This window comes from Taudactylus pleione, unplaced genomic scaffold (assembly GCF_031769625.1).
Source record: "Taudactylus pleione unplaced genomic scaffold, aTauple2 ptg000370l, whole genome shotgun sequence".
Classification (NCBI taxonomy): Eukaryota; Metazoa; Chordata; class Amphibia; order Anura; family Myobatrachidae; genus Taudactylus; species Taudactylus pleione.
The window spans coordinates 8,243,786-8,260,503 of record NW_028284771.1 but is presented as its reverse complement, the minus strand read 5'-3'; the positions used below and the strand labels follow the sequence as shown (position 1 = coordinate 8,260,503).

At 39.8% G+C, this 16,718-nt stretch overlaps 1 protein-coding gene across 3 annotated transcripts in view; it reads right to left on the bottom strand.

Annotated features, from left to right (window-relative positions):
* Positions 1 to 16,718, bottom strand: part of ARB2A (ARB2 cotranscriptional regulator A) — a 471,272-nt gene that overhangs the window by 433,262 nt on the left and 21,292 nt on the right. For 2 of the 3 annotated variants that reach the window (XM_088444639.1, XM_088444641.1), the window contains exons 2-3: positions 5,373 to 5,499; positions 1,464 to 1,565 (exon numbers count right to left, since the gene is read on the bottom strand). In XM_088444639.1, the coding sequence (XP_088300765.1) occupies positions 1,464 to 1,565; positions 5,373 to 5,481 (211 nt within the window). In that variant the 5' untranslated portion in view covers positions 5,482 to 5,499. The remainder of the gene's footprint in view (positions 1 to 1,463; positions 1,566 to 5,372; positions 5,500 to 16,718) is intronic. The other variant, XM_088444640.1, reaches the window with a different exon arrangement.

Here is a 16,718-nt window from a genome sequence, read left to right as displayed (position 1 = left end):
AGGCATGTCAGATTTTCCTTCAGATATGAACGACTGAACGATTTTAAAATCGTTATCGTTCAGATCTGAAGGAAAAATCTGAATGTGTGTGTATGCACCATTACATTAAAAAAAGAAATGTAAGAAGAAAGAACAAAATATACCTGTACAAAGACGTTACCATTACCATTACATTTGTGAACATGTGCTGTTATGTAAATAACTTATTGACTACATGGAACCTTTACAATAATAATCCAAAATGCAAACTTCCCTGTGAAAATAACAACTAAAAATTCAACACAACATTATGGGTTAAATAGGGAAATATCTATCAAGCAGTATAAAGACTGGAGAAGTGAACCACTTGAAATGTTGCCCATAGCAACCAATCAGCTTCTACCTATAATTTAATAGACTGTACTTGATAAATGCTACCTCAAAGTTGATTGGTTGCTATGGGCAATTTTTCCACTGCTTGATACATTTCCCCCCTATTTACAGACGGTGATGCTGTTACTACAGTACCTCCATTGGCCCTGGTTGGCCTGGACTTGCGCACACATAAATATACACGCACACATAACCTTATGGTAAACAGTTTCAACATGCAACCTAAAAAAAAAAGCTTCACATTTGAACATGCCTCAAACAACTTTCTGCGATGCCTCAAAAGCATTGCTCTTTCATCCGTCATTCTCATTAAGGCATTAAAAAAACCTCATAGTAGAATTTGGACATTGAGCACTCTTATGTAATAGTATTGTGTGTTGAAATATCTAATACATTGGCACATAGGCATCTTGCTGTGGTATAAGTGCATTTTGGGCACATAGGGTCAGAGTTATAGTTGTACAGCCGCTGCGTCTTTGTACACTGCACTTGTTCAATACCGTACAGCTATCGCCCATGCACTCTGAGTGATGTAGGCAATTTGTCGTTACGAAACGGCAAAGTGGCCCAACATCGATCCAGTGTGTACCCGGCTATAAAGCAGACACAATTAGGTGTTTAAAGCTTCTAAATGTAAAAACAGGATGCACAGGGCCTTCACTGCACATGCACCGACCTACTGTACTTGAGTACGATATTAGTCAATTACTGTACTTTGACATGGGCATGATGAAACTTGTAGTTCCACTGAGGTGGCCAAACCTGGAGGGCCCCTATCTGTTCTTGTTTTCCTGATCATCTGTGGATCTTTTAAAAATGTGACAGTTGGTCATACACCTGTGCACCAGCTCGGTGGTCTGGAAAACATGACCTGTCCAGAGGACCTGGTTGTGCACCCTGCATGTCCAAACTGTGCAGCTTTCCAGCGTGTATTTCGCTACCTCCTACATCCATGACAGCCACAGACCAACCAAAGAATTACTGGTGCAGTTCTGACACCTGTCCCACATCCTACAAAAGGTTGGCCCCATATGTTATTTGTGCATTTAGGTTTCCACCAATAAAGTGTGCCATTTGTAAATAAAACTTACTTTCGTTAAAGGCATATTCAAACCCTTCCAAGGTATCTGGGAATTCAAGAGGTGGCTCATCTTTTTTCATCAGCTCATCCAAGTCTATTCTAGAGAGCAGATCTGAAATGTAAAGATAAACAACACTCATGTGACAATGATAAAACTTTATCTTACCCAAAATGCTTTGGGGGAGATGTAGCAAATCTTGAAGAGCGTTAATGGAGAAGTTGCTCATAGAAAACTGACAGAAGCTGATTGGTTGCTAACACAGCCGGCAACACGACAGTTAGAAGCTGTTGGGTAGTATTACAGGCAACCTCCACACTTTGGGTTTGATGTATGAAGCAGTGAAAAGAGTGGAGAAGTGGACCAGTGGAGGTGTTGCCCATAGCAACCAATCAGCTTTGAGGAAGCATTTATCAAGTACGTTCTATAAAATGATAGGTAGATATTGATGGGTTGCTATGAGCAACTTCTCCACTGGTCCACTTCTTGACACATAAACCTCTCTCTCTCCAATACTTGATCAAGTTGCCACTTTGATAATATTAATTCATGTTAACAAATGTAAAACCAATAACAAAAACAAATAATATAAAATGGTTACACCTACTAAAAATGTATGGTTGCTTGGTGCTTTATAAACCACTATGACTAGGTACAAATCTTGTGACACAGGCTAAGCATCATGGGAGATGTAGTTTAGTTTCTCTTTTACAAAGCAGGGTTGGACAAGTGGTGTCATCGCCAGAGACTTTTTTTGTAGCCTGCCATCCTGGCAATCTATACCATCTTTGTTATTAGTATTTGGCTGTGTGCAAACCCTCTGTGTGGACAACATTTCTATAGTGGAGTCAAAGACAATGAAGTCTGCATCATTATTTTGAAGCTTCCATGGGTGAGAAAAACTCATAAGGTAAGAATTATTGTAGCACTTCTGATCATTAATAGAAGGGTAATAATATAATATGCCTGGGGGTACAGTATAACTTATCACTGTTAATCATAAAATCTGTCCTATTTTTGGTAAAAATAATCGTCATACTGTACATTAGGTTGCTCATTATTTTCAGAACAAAGACTTACTAATAAGCCTTAATGCAAATATATATCTTTAGAAAATGCTTCTGGCATTTACTAAGCAATCTCTGCTGTCTGTCTACCACCCCAGGTTGAGAGCCAGTGATTTATACGATCAAACGGGTGCAAAACATACTGTATACATAGGCTGGGAAATAGCAGGGTACCGTCCTGACAAACACACAAACAATCAGGAACTGAAACAGACAATTGGGCCAAAGAAAAATTACTCACATCACTCCAGGAGGGTTAATAAATCAGGGAAAAGGGGGATTTTATTGTATTCCTAAAGGAACATGTTATTTCTTGTCAATGTGCTAGAAACAAATAAAAACAAATGTTTTCCCTTAATCAAATTTGCCATTAAAAAAGTATTCACATTTGTGACCACAAGATCCCTTTACCTCCTCCAGACGTCAATTATTTTGCCCTGTAATGGTCTCTCACTACTTCTACCACATCCCCACATTACATACAACAAGACTTCCACGGCCTACTGAGAAAATGGTGTCAGGATCAACGGGAATGAGATCCCTGCAGCAGGTACAGTGCAGAGTAGGGGGTCTCCTCAGCACCTAAACATGAAGTCAGCCCATACAGCATTGACTACAAGTTACAAAGACTCCTGTTCTTGTGGTGAAATATTATCTTAATTGCACTCCAGCCACAGCACACCTTGAGGTGAAGATAAACCGCTCAAGTCCTTTCTGATGCTTTGGTTCAAAAAAGGCCAATGACTCATTAAAAGAGAAACAAGATTACACCATATTTGTACTGATTAGGATGAGAAAACTACATCAGAACACGAAAGAGAAATCTGTACTTGACCCACTGAACTGACTAAATCCTACTTAGACTTACAATGGCTGCAATAATAAGTATACCATGAGCAGATTAGTTTCCCCAGGTTCATCTGATTGACTTCTATCACAGCACCGCACATTTTCTCAGTCTTCCGTAATTAAATGCATAGCAGAAGCTAAATGAGAAATCATTTCCATAGCATATTTGTGGAGATTTCCCATGTCTTTTCAGACTAGGCATAACCTTGCATTATGTAGCTATGTATGTTACTGAAATGAGGGTAGTTCTAAGGGAGGAGGGGGTTATACAGCGCTAAAGATTAAGCAGCATAATGAAATTTTGAAAGCCACAGGCAATTTAAGTGCTTAGCAAAACTACATGAACACTAATAATTACCCAGCAGTGATTCCCACAGGTGGCTGTTCCCTCATCACATATTGCAGTACCCAGTAATTAGGTGAGCTCAGGACTCTCAATCTGCCTGGTAGGTACAGCACCCACTGGTTACCCCTGAGAGAGGGGCTGTGTTATCTGCTCTGCTGGGTTCCAAAACACTCATTATACATGTACTATTAGCGTGCTCTTCCCTGTATTAGCTGGGACAGGCATGTGCTGGGTCCGTAAGTGATGAACAAGATATCTAGTTTACTGACGATGTTATAAAACAGGCCTTGTTCTGAACATGGAAAATTATTAATCTATTTATCTGCATAATATGACTGCCAGCTTCCATATTGCCATGACAGCATATACAGCTAGCCATTGTGGCCATATACAAAGCAACGCTCAGTAACTATTACACAGGAAGACAAAATATGCAACACATGTACAGTACAGGATTATTTAGCAAGTAAAATCCATCTGCATCCTCACATATCTGGCTCTTTGTACATGAGTGGGAGAGATCTATACATGCATATGGATGTTCCATAGTCTAGATTACACTACCAGTATTTACCGGGCTGCACAGCAATGCATTAGCTTGCTCTTACATGGAGCTCACGCATTTTTATCATTAAAAGGCATAAAGGAAAGTATAACAAGGCAAACACAGTGGATGTATGAACTTTATATTTCATAGAGGTGTATTTTATACCACAATCTTCCAGAGTTTGTCAGGAGTCTAATCTAGACCCTGTTCCTCCTACTTTCTACCCCGGGCTGTGGTTGACACTGGTCAATAACAACCGCACTGCTTCCCACAAGAGAAGCACACTATCGCCCTGAAATACTCTGCACAGCTTAAAGCATTTTAAGGGTTTGAATAGTTACAAGTTGCTCTATTCCGACCCACTTCAAACCTGGAGACACCTGGGAGGAGCATGGGGAAGACTAGAAAGCAGTTCTCAGACCCTGGTCAAATACAACTTTGCAGATGTTCCTTTCCATTGGGCAATTCCATAGCACTTGGGTGGAATGACAACTGGATTCTGTTTTTGTAATGCCTGTTTTTGTAATAAGTAGATGCAGTTTCCCAATAAAGCTGATGTAAAATACATATGTAACCTTTAGAACACACCCCTCCCCTAAATTTATAAAAAAGTAAAGAATTGTGTACTTTCTTCCCATGTTCCAGTTGAATCACAATAACGGCTAACTAACCGTCTCAGATATCAGTGACGTCATGCCGCCATTAGCGTGTCCAGAAGATCTCAAATGGCTGAGTCACAATTTTATATTTCTCTCAAAAACAGAGACTCATTTCCCCTACTTGAACCAGATATTGCGTCACATAATGGGATGGGAAGGTTCTGGTATGTGGAAGAAGTGGTATAATACAGAAACATCAAAAATAAGGAAATACACTTTCTGGAAAACTAATAGCTCCATTGGTTAGTAACTAGGCAGGATTTACATGGTCTAACATGCTATAAATGTTTCCTAAATTTCCCTGGATCACCGCCATCATTGTAACTGAAAAACACCCTATATATGTACTACGCCATGGTCAGTATGCGCTATTTAGCCTAATGGGTTACAGATGGAGTTCAGTGGTGGAACGCCAACATAACCATAAATGATACAAACATAACTAGATCATACCTTTTAATGCAGTTGTCTTTTCTTTTTCATCGGGACCTCCGACTTGTTGGAGTTGTGCCATACTTAAACAAACAAATGAGAAGACGAATACAAAGAAGAAAATGGACATCAATCTTCTTGTACACCCCTACAGATTAAAACAAAATAGATAAATACATGAACATGATTTTTCCATTGGATTTAAAAAAAAAAAAAAACATTATATTTTGACTTTCCCATTGTAAATAAAGTCATAAAATAGAACATTGGTGCTATTTCACTGTTTCTAACAAGATGCAACAATATCCAACACGTATTAAAGACAAAAAAGTATCCAATATATAGGGGTATTCAATATGGGTGCGATAACATCGTTTTTTGCGTTAATATCACTGGTTTTAGTTTTACACCGTATTCAATTTGAAAGACTTATCGCAGTTTTGAAAAGTCTTTGCTAAAAAACGGGGATAAGTTTTCACCATTGAATAGGTGTCGAAAAAAAGTGCAGAATTGGGGTTTAGGGGTGCAGGCTTAAAAAAAAATAGCCTGCCCTCCTGGGAATGACATTTAAAAAAGAACTGTGTCAAAAAAAGTTTTTTAAAAAAATAGGGACACCCCAAAAAATTAATTTAAAAAATTGGGGTGCAAAAAAAAAAAAGGGAAAAAATTGTTAAACAATAGGGAAATAGGTTCAGGGCTATTCTGCAAGTATGCGGCAGATGTTTTCCAGAATAGAATTATAGCGGCAGGTGCACAAATGCAGAATTGTTAAAAACTGACTTTAGGGACTTAAAAATATGCTAGTACCCATTTTCATGTACCCCAAATTTGATGGGACCTCTTAAAAAAACAAAAAAAATAACCTAAGTGCTCTTCTGCATCACTTCTTCAATGTCGGAAAAAAAACACCCGCTGCGGCTATTTAAATCCCCGACTTTCAATTAAAGGCTAAAACGGGGGTACCCATAGTGTTCCCCCATGTTTTTACAACTTTAGGGGGTCTTACAATTATTTTAAGGAAAAACTTTATGCAAATCCATCTTCGGAGTTTCCCGTTTTCGTTAATTTTATTTTGAATACGGGGATAAGCGGGAGCGCGCACCATACCTTTTCGCAGAAAAAAACTCCGATATGAAATGCTAACTTCGCCAGGGAAGTTAACCTTTCATATTGAATACCCCTCATAGTGTTGCATATAGGGATAAACAGGAGAACCTGGTGTTATTCACAGCACTGCAGAAAGAAGGGTGGGTAAGTATCCTTCACCAAATTGGATAGATCCATTTTCTGTGAAAGCTGGAACAGTGAAACAGCGCCCATGTAATATAATTTTATTACTTTATTTGCATATTATACAAGGTGGATGTGTCTTGTTTTATATTACAGGCTGCATAGGTTCTTAAAAATCTTCCTCGAGTATCTAGTATGGTATAGTTGTGCCCGATTTCCATGGGCAGTGACAGGTTTAACATATTTGTCCCTTAATATATTTGGATCTTAAAATGTCCCTACGTTTCTGTATATCAATTAACAACAATTCCACTTTTCACCACAGTAAAATGCCAATGTACTTTAAGCAATTCTTATAATTTATTCTTATTCTCTGAGTTTTACCAAATGTAGATTATATTAAAGTTAATTATATTAAATAATTATGTTATACAGTATTCAAATCCAGTAAAGGTAACATTGGGGATCTGTAGCGGTCTAAGGTGTGCCGATACAGTACTGTGCATAGCCAGTGTAGATGCATGGGCACAGCAGCAAGGTCCTCCTAGACACTATAGTGTAAGTGTGATGATGCTAGGTGGCCTTACAGAGCTGGCTAATCCAGAGAGTCGTGACTCATTATTGTTATCTCTGCCATCATTTGCTATCAATCTTATCTAATAAACAGAAAACAGTTTGAGTAGTGGCCTCGTGGCAAAGAGACAGTGTATGTACCTATGACATCATCAGAAGCAGGGTATATCGTCATTTGGGTGTGATGGGGTCAGTGAAAGACCAAAATTATTCACCATTAGGCAAATATATTGGAGGTTACAGTTTTTTTAAAATTGAAGATAATCATTTACAGTAATCATAATACTCGATGAAGAAAATTAGCATTGATATTCCCAAACACGCATGTGGGTGCTCTCTCCTACTGTCATTCGAAATGAACTGCAGGAAGGACCCATCACTGTAAGCTTGTTAGAATGCGGATATATAAGTTTAGGGTCTTTGCAAAAGATACCAGATATGCAAAGTGTGCCTAAGTCCCAACATTTATCCAGGTATAATCAGGACAAAATATTCCTACCAAACAGCACCAATCACACTCCCAACTTATACAAACCCTGCCTACTTCCAGATCCACACCACCCACTGAATAGGGACGGCCCTGCTGAAATCAAGAAAGTTGAGAGGTATGCAGTTGGGCAACGAGAACTTGCCTGTATTCAGTGTACCTTGTATAAGAACCCCAAGCAGGTGTAGAGCTACAGTATGATAAGGCGATTTGAAGTAAATTATCATCAAGACCCCCCCATACACACACATTTTACTAGGAAAGTGGGCGAGATCCACTTCAATGCTGTAGAATAACCTGTCAGCTGTTCACAAAAACTCAAGCTGCTCTCATTTAATATGCTAGGTCAGGGGTGGCCAAAGCGTTGACCGCAGACACTCAACCATTTGATCACATTGGCCTGTCCCCGTCAAGCAGCAGTTAGCGGCGTCCAATAAAAATCAGGGTGATTCTTACTGGCTGATGCACTGAACTGAAGCCACGGCCATCACTGTGACAATAGCCAATAAGAATCAAGCTGATTATTATTGGTTGCAGCTGTCACATGTAACAGCCTCCATTGCTCCGGTAGAGGATAGGAGGGGCGGAGACCCGAGGTGAGGGTATTATACAGTACATACAAATAATAAGAAATGTTGTTGCAATAACAAAAACTTATCTCAAGGCAAATTGAAAATCTGCACCCAAATTGCATATGGTGACTTGAGAGGCCAAAATCTCCTTTTGTATTCTGGGAGAACTGGTTGTTTGTCCGGAAAATTGAACACTGTCTCTGGAACAGGGAAACACACGTTTGTGAATGAAGCAGCTGTTGTGGTACAAAAGTTAATCTGCAGCAGTACTGTGATGCAGTTATGAGACTGGCGGCCGCGATGGACTTAAGATAAATGTCTAAATACCGATGCCTATATTAATCCCAAAGCAGAAATCCAGAAGGACGCCAGCCTGAATGAGGTAAGGCCGGGGCTCCCTTAACTGTTAGCTGCGCGGAGGGGGGGGGGGGCTTAGGTTTAGGTAGCATAGTGGGATTAGAGTATTTTTTTTTTTTGCGGGGGGGGGTTAGGCCCCCCAGGTTTATTTTTGGGGGGGGGAGGGTCAGGGTTAGGCACTAAGGGGTGATGGTTAGGTTTAGGCACGAAGGGGGGAGACTTAGGCACTATACCAGTTTTCATTCCAATCAACCAGATTGGACAGATGCCTGACAAATAATTGTGTGCCCAGCATAATAGACATATACTGTGTAGCACTGATAACTCTTTGAGGATTATTCATGATCACTAATGGGCCTGTTATGTATGCGGAAAAACTAGTTTCCGCATGTTTTAAGTAATGGGTCCTTTCATTATTAGAGTCCCGATGGGGTCGCCTAATATTCAGCAGACTCCAAAGTTTTTGTATTTTGCCTGTGGGAACCAATGCCATATGGGAATGAGCTCCAGATTGTGAAGAAGGTTCCATCTGTCACCACAGCACTGCATGCCCTGCAGCTGTGTACTTCTGTAAACTTAGGTCACACATGCGCGCTGCGCAGGATCGGTGGTGGGTGGTGGCAAGTATAACTGCTACTTCGGTAGCAGAGTTAGGGCTCGCAGAGACAGCATTCGGGTCGGATGACTCCCACACAGTAGCAATAGGGAATTATTCCAGTAGTTAAGTAACCAACGTCGCAACTCATGGCCAGTAGGTCCCTGATAATGAATAGGCCCCCTTGGCCTGTCTTTCCTGTGACTATCTCCTTGAGAGCCTGTTCCATCGTAGCACTTTATGGTTTTTGCTGCTGCACTTGAATAATCTTTCAAAGCTGTTGCTATTTTCTGAATTGAACGAGCAAAGCAATTACAAATTAACTATCAAAGACACACAATTACTATGTGTACCTTTAAAATGATGATTAATTAATTCTGGTACCACATTCTCCACTTCTAAACTTCAATGAAGTTCTAAATTGAAATTAGTTGATGGGGGTGCATTTGCAAAAAAACCTTACATTATATTAAATATACCCATCCCAGGGGCGTATTGAGAGGTGGGGACCATGTGCAGTCTCTGCCCGAGGCCCCCTCTTCTCTACCCGGTGGTCAGCAGCGCACTGAGCGAAACAGACTCCAGGCACTAGAGTAGTCTACTGCATATGTGCAAGCGCTAGGAGAATGGCCACCTTACCATTGTGCCTGTGATTTGCACAGTGCTGCTACCGCCAAAGCAGGACTCCAGAGAGGTAAGTACTGAATAAATGAAAGTGCAGGGGGCTTGCGGTGTGGGCCCCCTAGGACCCTGGGGCCCGTCTGTACCACACACCCTGCACCCATTAAAGATACGCTCTAACCCACCTCCACATTATGTTTCAGTCATGGACGTAACTAGGCATTTGAAGGACCCAAAGCAATAGTTTGTAAGGGCCCCTAATCTACCCCCCAATGGTGAAAAATGTATATGACACATGTAATGTCATAACCCTTATAGTTTGTGTGGAACTACTTAAAAATGGTCAGTACTAGGGTTGGAGTCAAGATATGGCTGGTTCACGATATGTGCAGTTCCAATAACAGAAGAATGACGTAATATTAGTAAAACAAGGAGCTTTTTAAGAACATGTAAAGCCATGTTAAATATAAATATAACTGGTATTACTGAGCTGAATAATGTACATTACATAACTGGAGTGCTATACTTATTTATACTGTATATGCTCCATCACACCACTGCAGCAAGTGCTATGTTAGGTAAAAAGTAGGTCTCTAAGCAGGCAGAGAGTGACTGACAGTTTGGCTGTCTTGCTTTTCAGAAATACACATTGTGGGCTGGTACATGCTTAGGGTCAGGGGCAGTGATGTCACAGCAACTTCACCTTTATAAGGATCCATTAGGACACTGTGCTAAAGATAGGAGAGGAGTTTTTTGTATTGGAGTGGGTCTGTGAGACCCGTAATAGAAAATCACTGGACACTATATTTAACATTTTCAATTTTGATGGTTTAGTCATTTTTTAATTATTATATTTTTTTATTATCCTATTCAAGGTACAAGCCAGGACTCCCAGCAAGTTCTCGCACCCATTTACAGTATCAATGCCAAGTACAGTCAAATCACTGATTTAGAAGCAAACTCTAATATCTTTATATTTAGGACAATATGGAAAACAAAATCTCTCACACACAAGAGTTCAGAGGAGAAATTCGATTTCAGCATCAGACCTAGAAAAAGTATAAACTGTATATTTTACAGCGGAGACATCCAAATTCAAGCACCTTCCTAATAAAATAGAACAAGAACAAACCAGATAGCAAATCAAAGGATATGTATGGTTAACTTTCAAGCACCATTTGTGAGATACATTAAAACTGAAGCGCTCAACTGCACTCATGAGAAAATTCATATTTCATGCTTGAAATGGAGTATTACACATCTATTAAATACTCCTCAGTGCAGCACAGAGACAGAAGACGTGCCTTAACAGGACACAAATATATCTCTGGTATTTCTTAAGCATGGGGGCGGTTTTAAAAATTGGGACCCTGACGTGCAATGTAACCACGGAACCGCAGAACCACAGATACACATTCTCCCATAACACTTTTAAAAAGGACTCAGAGTTATAGGTTTGTCCAGAAGATCCCCCTACCAAAAATATAAGAATAGTATTACAATAGTTATACAGCAAGACTTGGGAACCCTCATGATACAGTATGTAATATTTAGCAAACCATACTGGGGGAGGGATTTACTAAGCTCTGACAAGTGATAAATTGGATAGTGATAAACTCCCAGCGACTCAGCTCCTAACTGTCATCTTACAGGCTCAGACCCTCCAACATGACCCGTTCCATTAGGTACAAAATGCTCTGCTCCTGGACACTTCCCTCATAATGTATGATTGCAGTCACCTGTTACCTAGTTCAACACAGGTGACTGCAATCATACATTAGGTGGGAAGTCCAGGAGCAGGGCATTCTGTACCTAATGGAACGGGTCACGTTAGAGGGTAGGCAGGCTGTGTTTGAAAAATGACAGTTAGGAGCTGATTGGTTGGTAGTTTATCACTCTCCAACTTATCACTTTCTAGAGCTTAGTACATCTGCCCAAAGTGAAAAACAAAAAACGATAAAACCATACACCAACCTTTATGTGACGGGCACACAGACACTTGGGGGTGCCAGGACAATGGCATACTGACCCTTGGGGTGCCAGTGCAATGGCATACAGACCCTTGGGTTGGCAAGAACAATGGCATACAGACCAAAGTTTTAGGATATGTTTTATTTTATATAATTTTTTTATGACCACTTTGATAACTTCTATTGATTCTGCTGCAGGATACTTAAAAAAAATTTTTTTTTTTTTTAAAGAAATCAGTTAGAACATCTATGCAGCCCTCATCGTGTACATCCATAAGTTGTTGTCAGATTAACAAAACTCTGATTCCGTCAGCGGCTGGATGTAACAATAGGAGAGTTACAGCGCAACAGCTGTAGAGCCCGGGCAGTGTCCAGCTCAGACACGAGACGGCTGTTTCTTTAGGTTGTAGTCGCAATGCTCTATAGAACGAGGAATAAAGTGAGACCGCCGGCCACGGATCACTAATAGCCGGCTCAGCATGTCAGAGAAGCAGAAAATCTGTCAACTCCCACCAGGCCCCTAAAATACATATGGTCATCATCAGTAATTTTTACACTGTCTGAGCAGGTCTGTCACCATGCAGAAATCAGTCTGCCACTTTATCAGTGCGCCTGGCTGTCAAGAAGTCAGTAGCTGTGTCAGTGAGTCTTCCAAATGCATCTCAACCAGCCTGTTACTTTCAGCATGCTGTCTGTCTCTATTGTATCTTATTCTGTCTGTCTGTCAATGGATGCTCCCTAAAGGGGGTAGCGATGCAGAGAAATAGGGTGAGGAGGACAAAGGGAGAGAAGATGCTGTATGTAAGGGGGGAGTCCTCGGGGATAAGTGATTTACTGTATAAGAAAAGATCCTGACTGCGAGTGAAGTATTATTTAAACTGGATGAAATGACCTGCAACTTGTCAGCTGTTTACATAAAGTAGTTCGAGTGTGACGTCTCAGACATTTGGCAGACTGTCTAAAGCACACAAACAAGAGGTTTTATTTCCCCCCTCAGCAAAAATTATTCAGCAGATATAAATAATATTGTGTAATGTAATCAGCATGGCTGTAAATAATTAAAAAAAAGAAAAAAAAGACTTCACAGTTCAGGAGGAACAGACGTTACCAACAATAACGGTGCTACAGAATGCTAATGATTAATCAGCTATTAGTGCTTATAAACTGTGGCAAAAACAAACGTTCTAAAAACAGTTCAAATCTATAAACATCACCAAGTAATAAATAAGAGTTTCCGTTTTTTTGTATATTTATTTTAAAATATATTTACTGCACCATAGCAAAATCAAAGTTGTCCTTACAACCACTGTAACTAACAATCATTATTAAAAATACAGAATTTAATTTGCAACAGAGGTACAAATACTAGATCAAGAAGGAGAGCATAAGTAGTCAAAGCTGCCATTATTCAAACAAATGTATGGTGCATGAAAGGGTTAGTGGGTAATATATATATATATATATATATATATATATATATCACATATATACACACACACACACACACACACACACACATACACACACACATATATATATATATATATATATATATATATATATTGTGATAGAGGCACTGGAGAAGTTGGGGATGGCTTGTATGTGTGTCCCAGATTCCTATCATATGTATTTTAAACCCCTAGGAAAAGTCTGTTTTACCAAGCAGATTTGAGTTTCGGCTTTAGGTAAAAGCCGGATAATGGGTCCTGGGGGTGTGGGTGTGAAAGAGAAGGGAGGGCTCCATCTACAGGGCCGCTTCAGGTGTTTGGCTTTTCAGCCTGAGACCAGGCTAATTAATGATTACACCTGGAAGTGGCTCATAAGAGCTGTGTAGTTTTGATGCACACCCTGGGGAGACATTGAGGCTTTGTTCTGAGACACTTTGACATTGGTAAGTACTATATTTGTGGTAAGGCAGCAGGCCCTGCCACGTGTAGAGAGGGAGTTACCTGTCTAGTTAGAGCCCATACGGGCTAGGGTTTATTTTTACGCTTTGTTTGTTTGATTATTGGTGTCAGACAATAAAAACTGGTGCCGACCAGCTTGCACGAAAACCCACGACTACTGCTGTTCCCTGGCTGCTGTGTGTAAGGAGGCGTCCGACTACCCCAGGAGAGGGACCCTTACCCCGATCACATCAATATACATATACACACACACATACTATATATATATATATATATATATATATATATATATATATATAATTTTTCGGATACCTTCATCTTTAGATTAGTTTTAAACTAAAACATAAAAGTGATGGTTTAACTCTTTCACTGAACTAACACTTCATACATAACATGCAGCTGTGTGCCTAAGATCTAAGATCCTGGAGCAGACCGTCCCTTTATTGCATGCCGATAAGCAAACACATGAATCAATAAGAAAGAAAAGTTTTAGGCTTTGTATTACAAGAAAATAAATAATTAAAGTATTTAAAAAGATCATAGAAGAAAAAAAAAAAAAAAAAGATCTGCATCAGTAAGGTAGAAATTGTCCCTCATGTGACCATGCAATAATCAAACATAATAGATTACATATGAACAGAATTGGACGTTCTTACATCAAGAAACTTCAACTACAGTATTTTCAATTTACTTAAAGAAACTTACATACGTGCAATTATAACAACTTCAATAAACAATAATCACCTTGGCCTCTACATATAAGTACTTTATATTTTTAAATTGCAGTGTGCAAATGCGCCCTAGATGCCACACGTGATGTCATACAAGTGCCAGGACAGCATAGGAGGAGGAAGATGGGTACCGTAAGGATGCGCCCTGCATTTCACTCCACAAGGTGGAAGAGAGTGGCAGGCTGCCTCTCCATGGGGCTGTCAAGGCAGTGACCGTGACGCCCCACCCCTGTCTTGTGCCCCGAGTGCTGGGACCGGTCACATCCGCTCATTATGACTCTGAAGCTGCTAAATAAAATAGAATCTAAATTTAAATTCCCCATATTTAGAGAAGCCTCAGTCAAGTTACAAAAATCAGGAAACTAATACTCTAATGGACATGCTGTAAACCAATATACTTTTTATATCCCTTAGTTACAAGAACGCATGATATAAATAAGAGACTGGCGAGACCCATGAATTGTGTGACTCATTCTGCCAGCCAGCCTCGTTTTACATTGGGTTAACCAGTTTCTGTAGTCAGACCAATGTAGAACAATGTATGCAGTACAAGTAGCAGGTGCTTGCCACACAAACATTCCCTTTCGTGTCTACAATGCACTATATCATTAGGCAAGTTGATCATTCACACAATCAGGACAATCAGCTAAACTCTGCAAGAAATCCTACACAGAATTCAAAGCTTAGGGATTACATGTTTCCAAATTACCATCACAGCAGGGCTGCTTTATAAAAATAGGTGCCAGCTCAAAACATACCTCCCACTATGAACCTAAAAACCCAATTACAAAAATAAAGCACAGCATGCATGAAAATATTCCACTTTCTGAAGATTCAGCAGACTTTGCAGGGGTCCTTATATTTTGTAAACTGCTCAGTACTTAAGTATGGATCTGTCTACCTTTTATGCATCTAGAAATAAACATAATACGCGCACACTGGCACTTACTCTGCATCATCTCTAAATAGAGCTGGGACATACAAAGCCAGAGAGAATAAATCAGGGGCTTGGTTAGTTTGAGAATCACTTTAAATAGGTACAAGTCTAGTATTATAGAATCAGGGAGCAGGACGTTCAACCAACCATTGCTTAATGTGTATAGATCAGCTGGATTCATGCCTCTAATAAAGATCCAAGTTATAGAATAAAATCAATAAGTGTATAGAATTTATTTTCAAGTTTTGCTTTGGAATACAAAGTTGCTTATTACATTTAGATTATATTTTTCTAAAAAATAAAAAAAAATACATTTTGGTTTATTAGGTATAAGATTTGCACTGTGACGATTTAGCTTAAGCCCTAACTAACAAGGTCATTATTCTAAAGCTTTGATGTTCAAAAGTAAAAAAGAAAGCAATGTAAGACAATGGTCTTGTACGCACAAAATTTGATAAGATGCAGTGGGTGGTTCTTGTTAAACATACGGACGCCAACACTTAGGGCCAATCTTTTTGTCGGCAAGCAGGGAGACGCTGTGTGTTTGCAAAAAGATTAAACAAAAAACATAACAGATCCTGCTCAGCTCACCTCCAATGTTAAGTGTGGCACCAATACAATAATTATTATAGTTTATACAGCACCACAAATTATAGTGCTGTACATAGAATATTTGCTATTCCCATCAGTCCTTGACCTGAGCAAAAATTGCATGCGCGAAAGAGAGACAGCAAGATAGAACGCGAGAGAGAGACAACCAGAGAGAGAGACAGACAGAGATACTGAGAAACATACAGACAGAAAGCGAAAGAGAGACAGAGACAACCAGACACAGACAAACAAAAGACACACAGACAGACAGACAACCAGGTAGACACAGAGAGCGAGGGAGAGAGAGGGACAGACACAGTCAGAGAAAGAGAAATATGCAGAGAGAGAGAGAACAACAGACACAGAGAGAAGGCAGCGCATGTAAGGGATACACACAGAGGGAGCGCGCCAGCGACAGCGCAACAGAGACAGAGGGAGCGTGTCAGTGACAAAGCGAGTGTGTGACAGATAGAAAGTGTTCAATCCAGGGAACACTGCGAGCAACAGCCCTCCAGCAAGATAGGGATAGCAAAAGAGTGAGACAGCATTAAAAGAAGAATCAGTAAAGTGAAAAGACTGGTTGTGCACACACACTACTTAAAGTTTGCATCGATGATTACATTGCATGCCGCATTTAGAAGCGGCAAAAATTTACAATATACAAGGAAAGGTACTGGTTAAACATCCAGGTACCATACTAAAAGAACAAAAGGCATTTGGTCATCTATTTGTGGACAAGCAGGTAAACACACTAATATAATGTTCATTACAGTTTTTATAGAGCCACCAATTACAT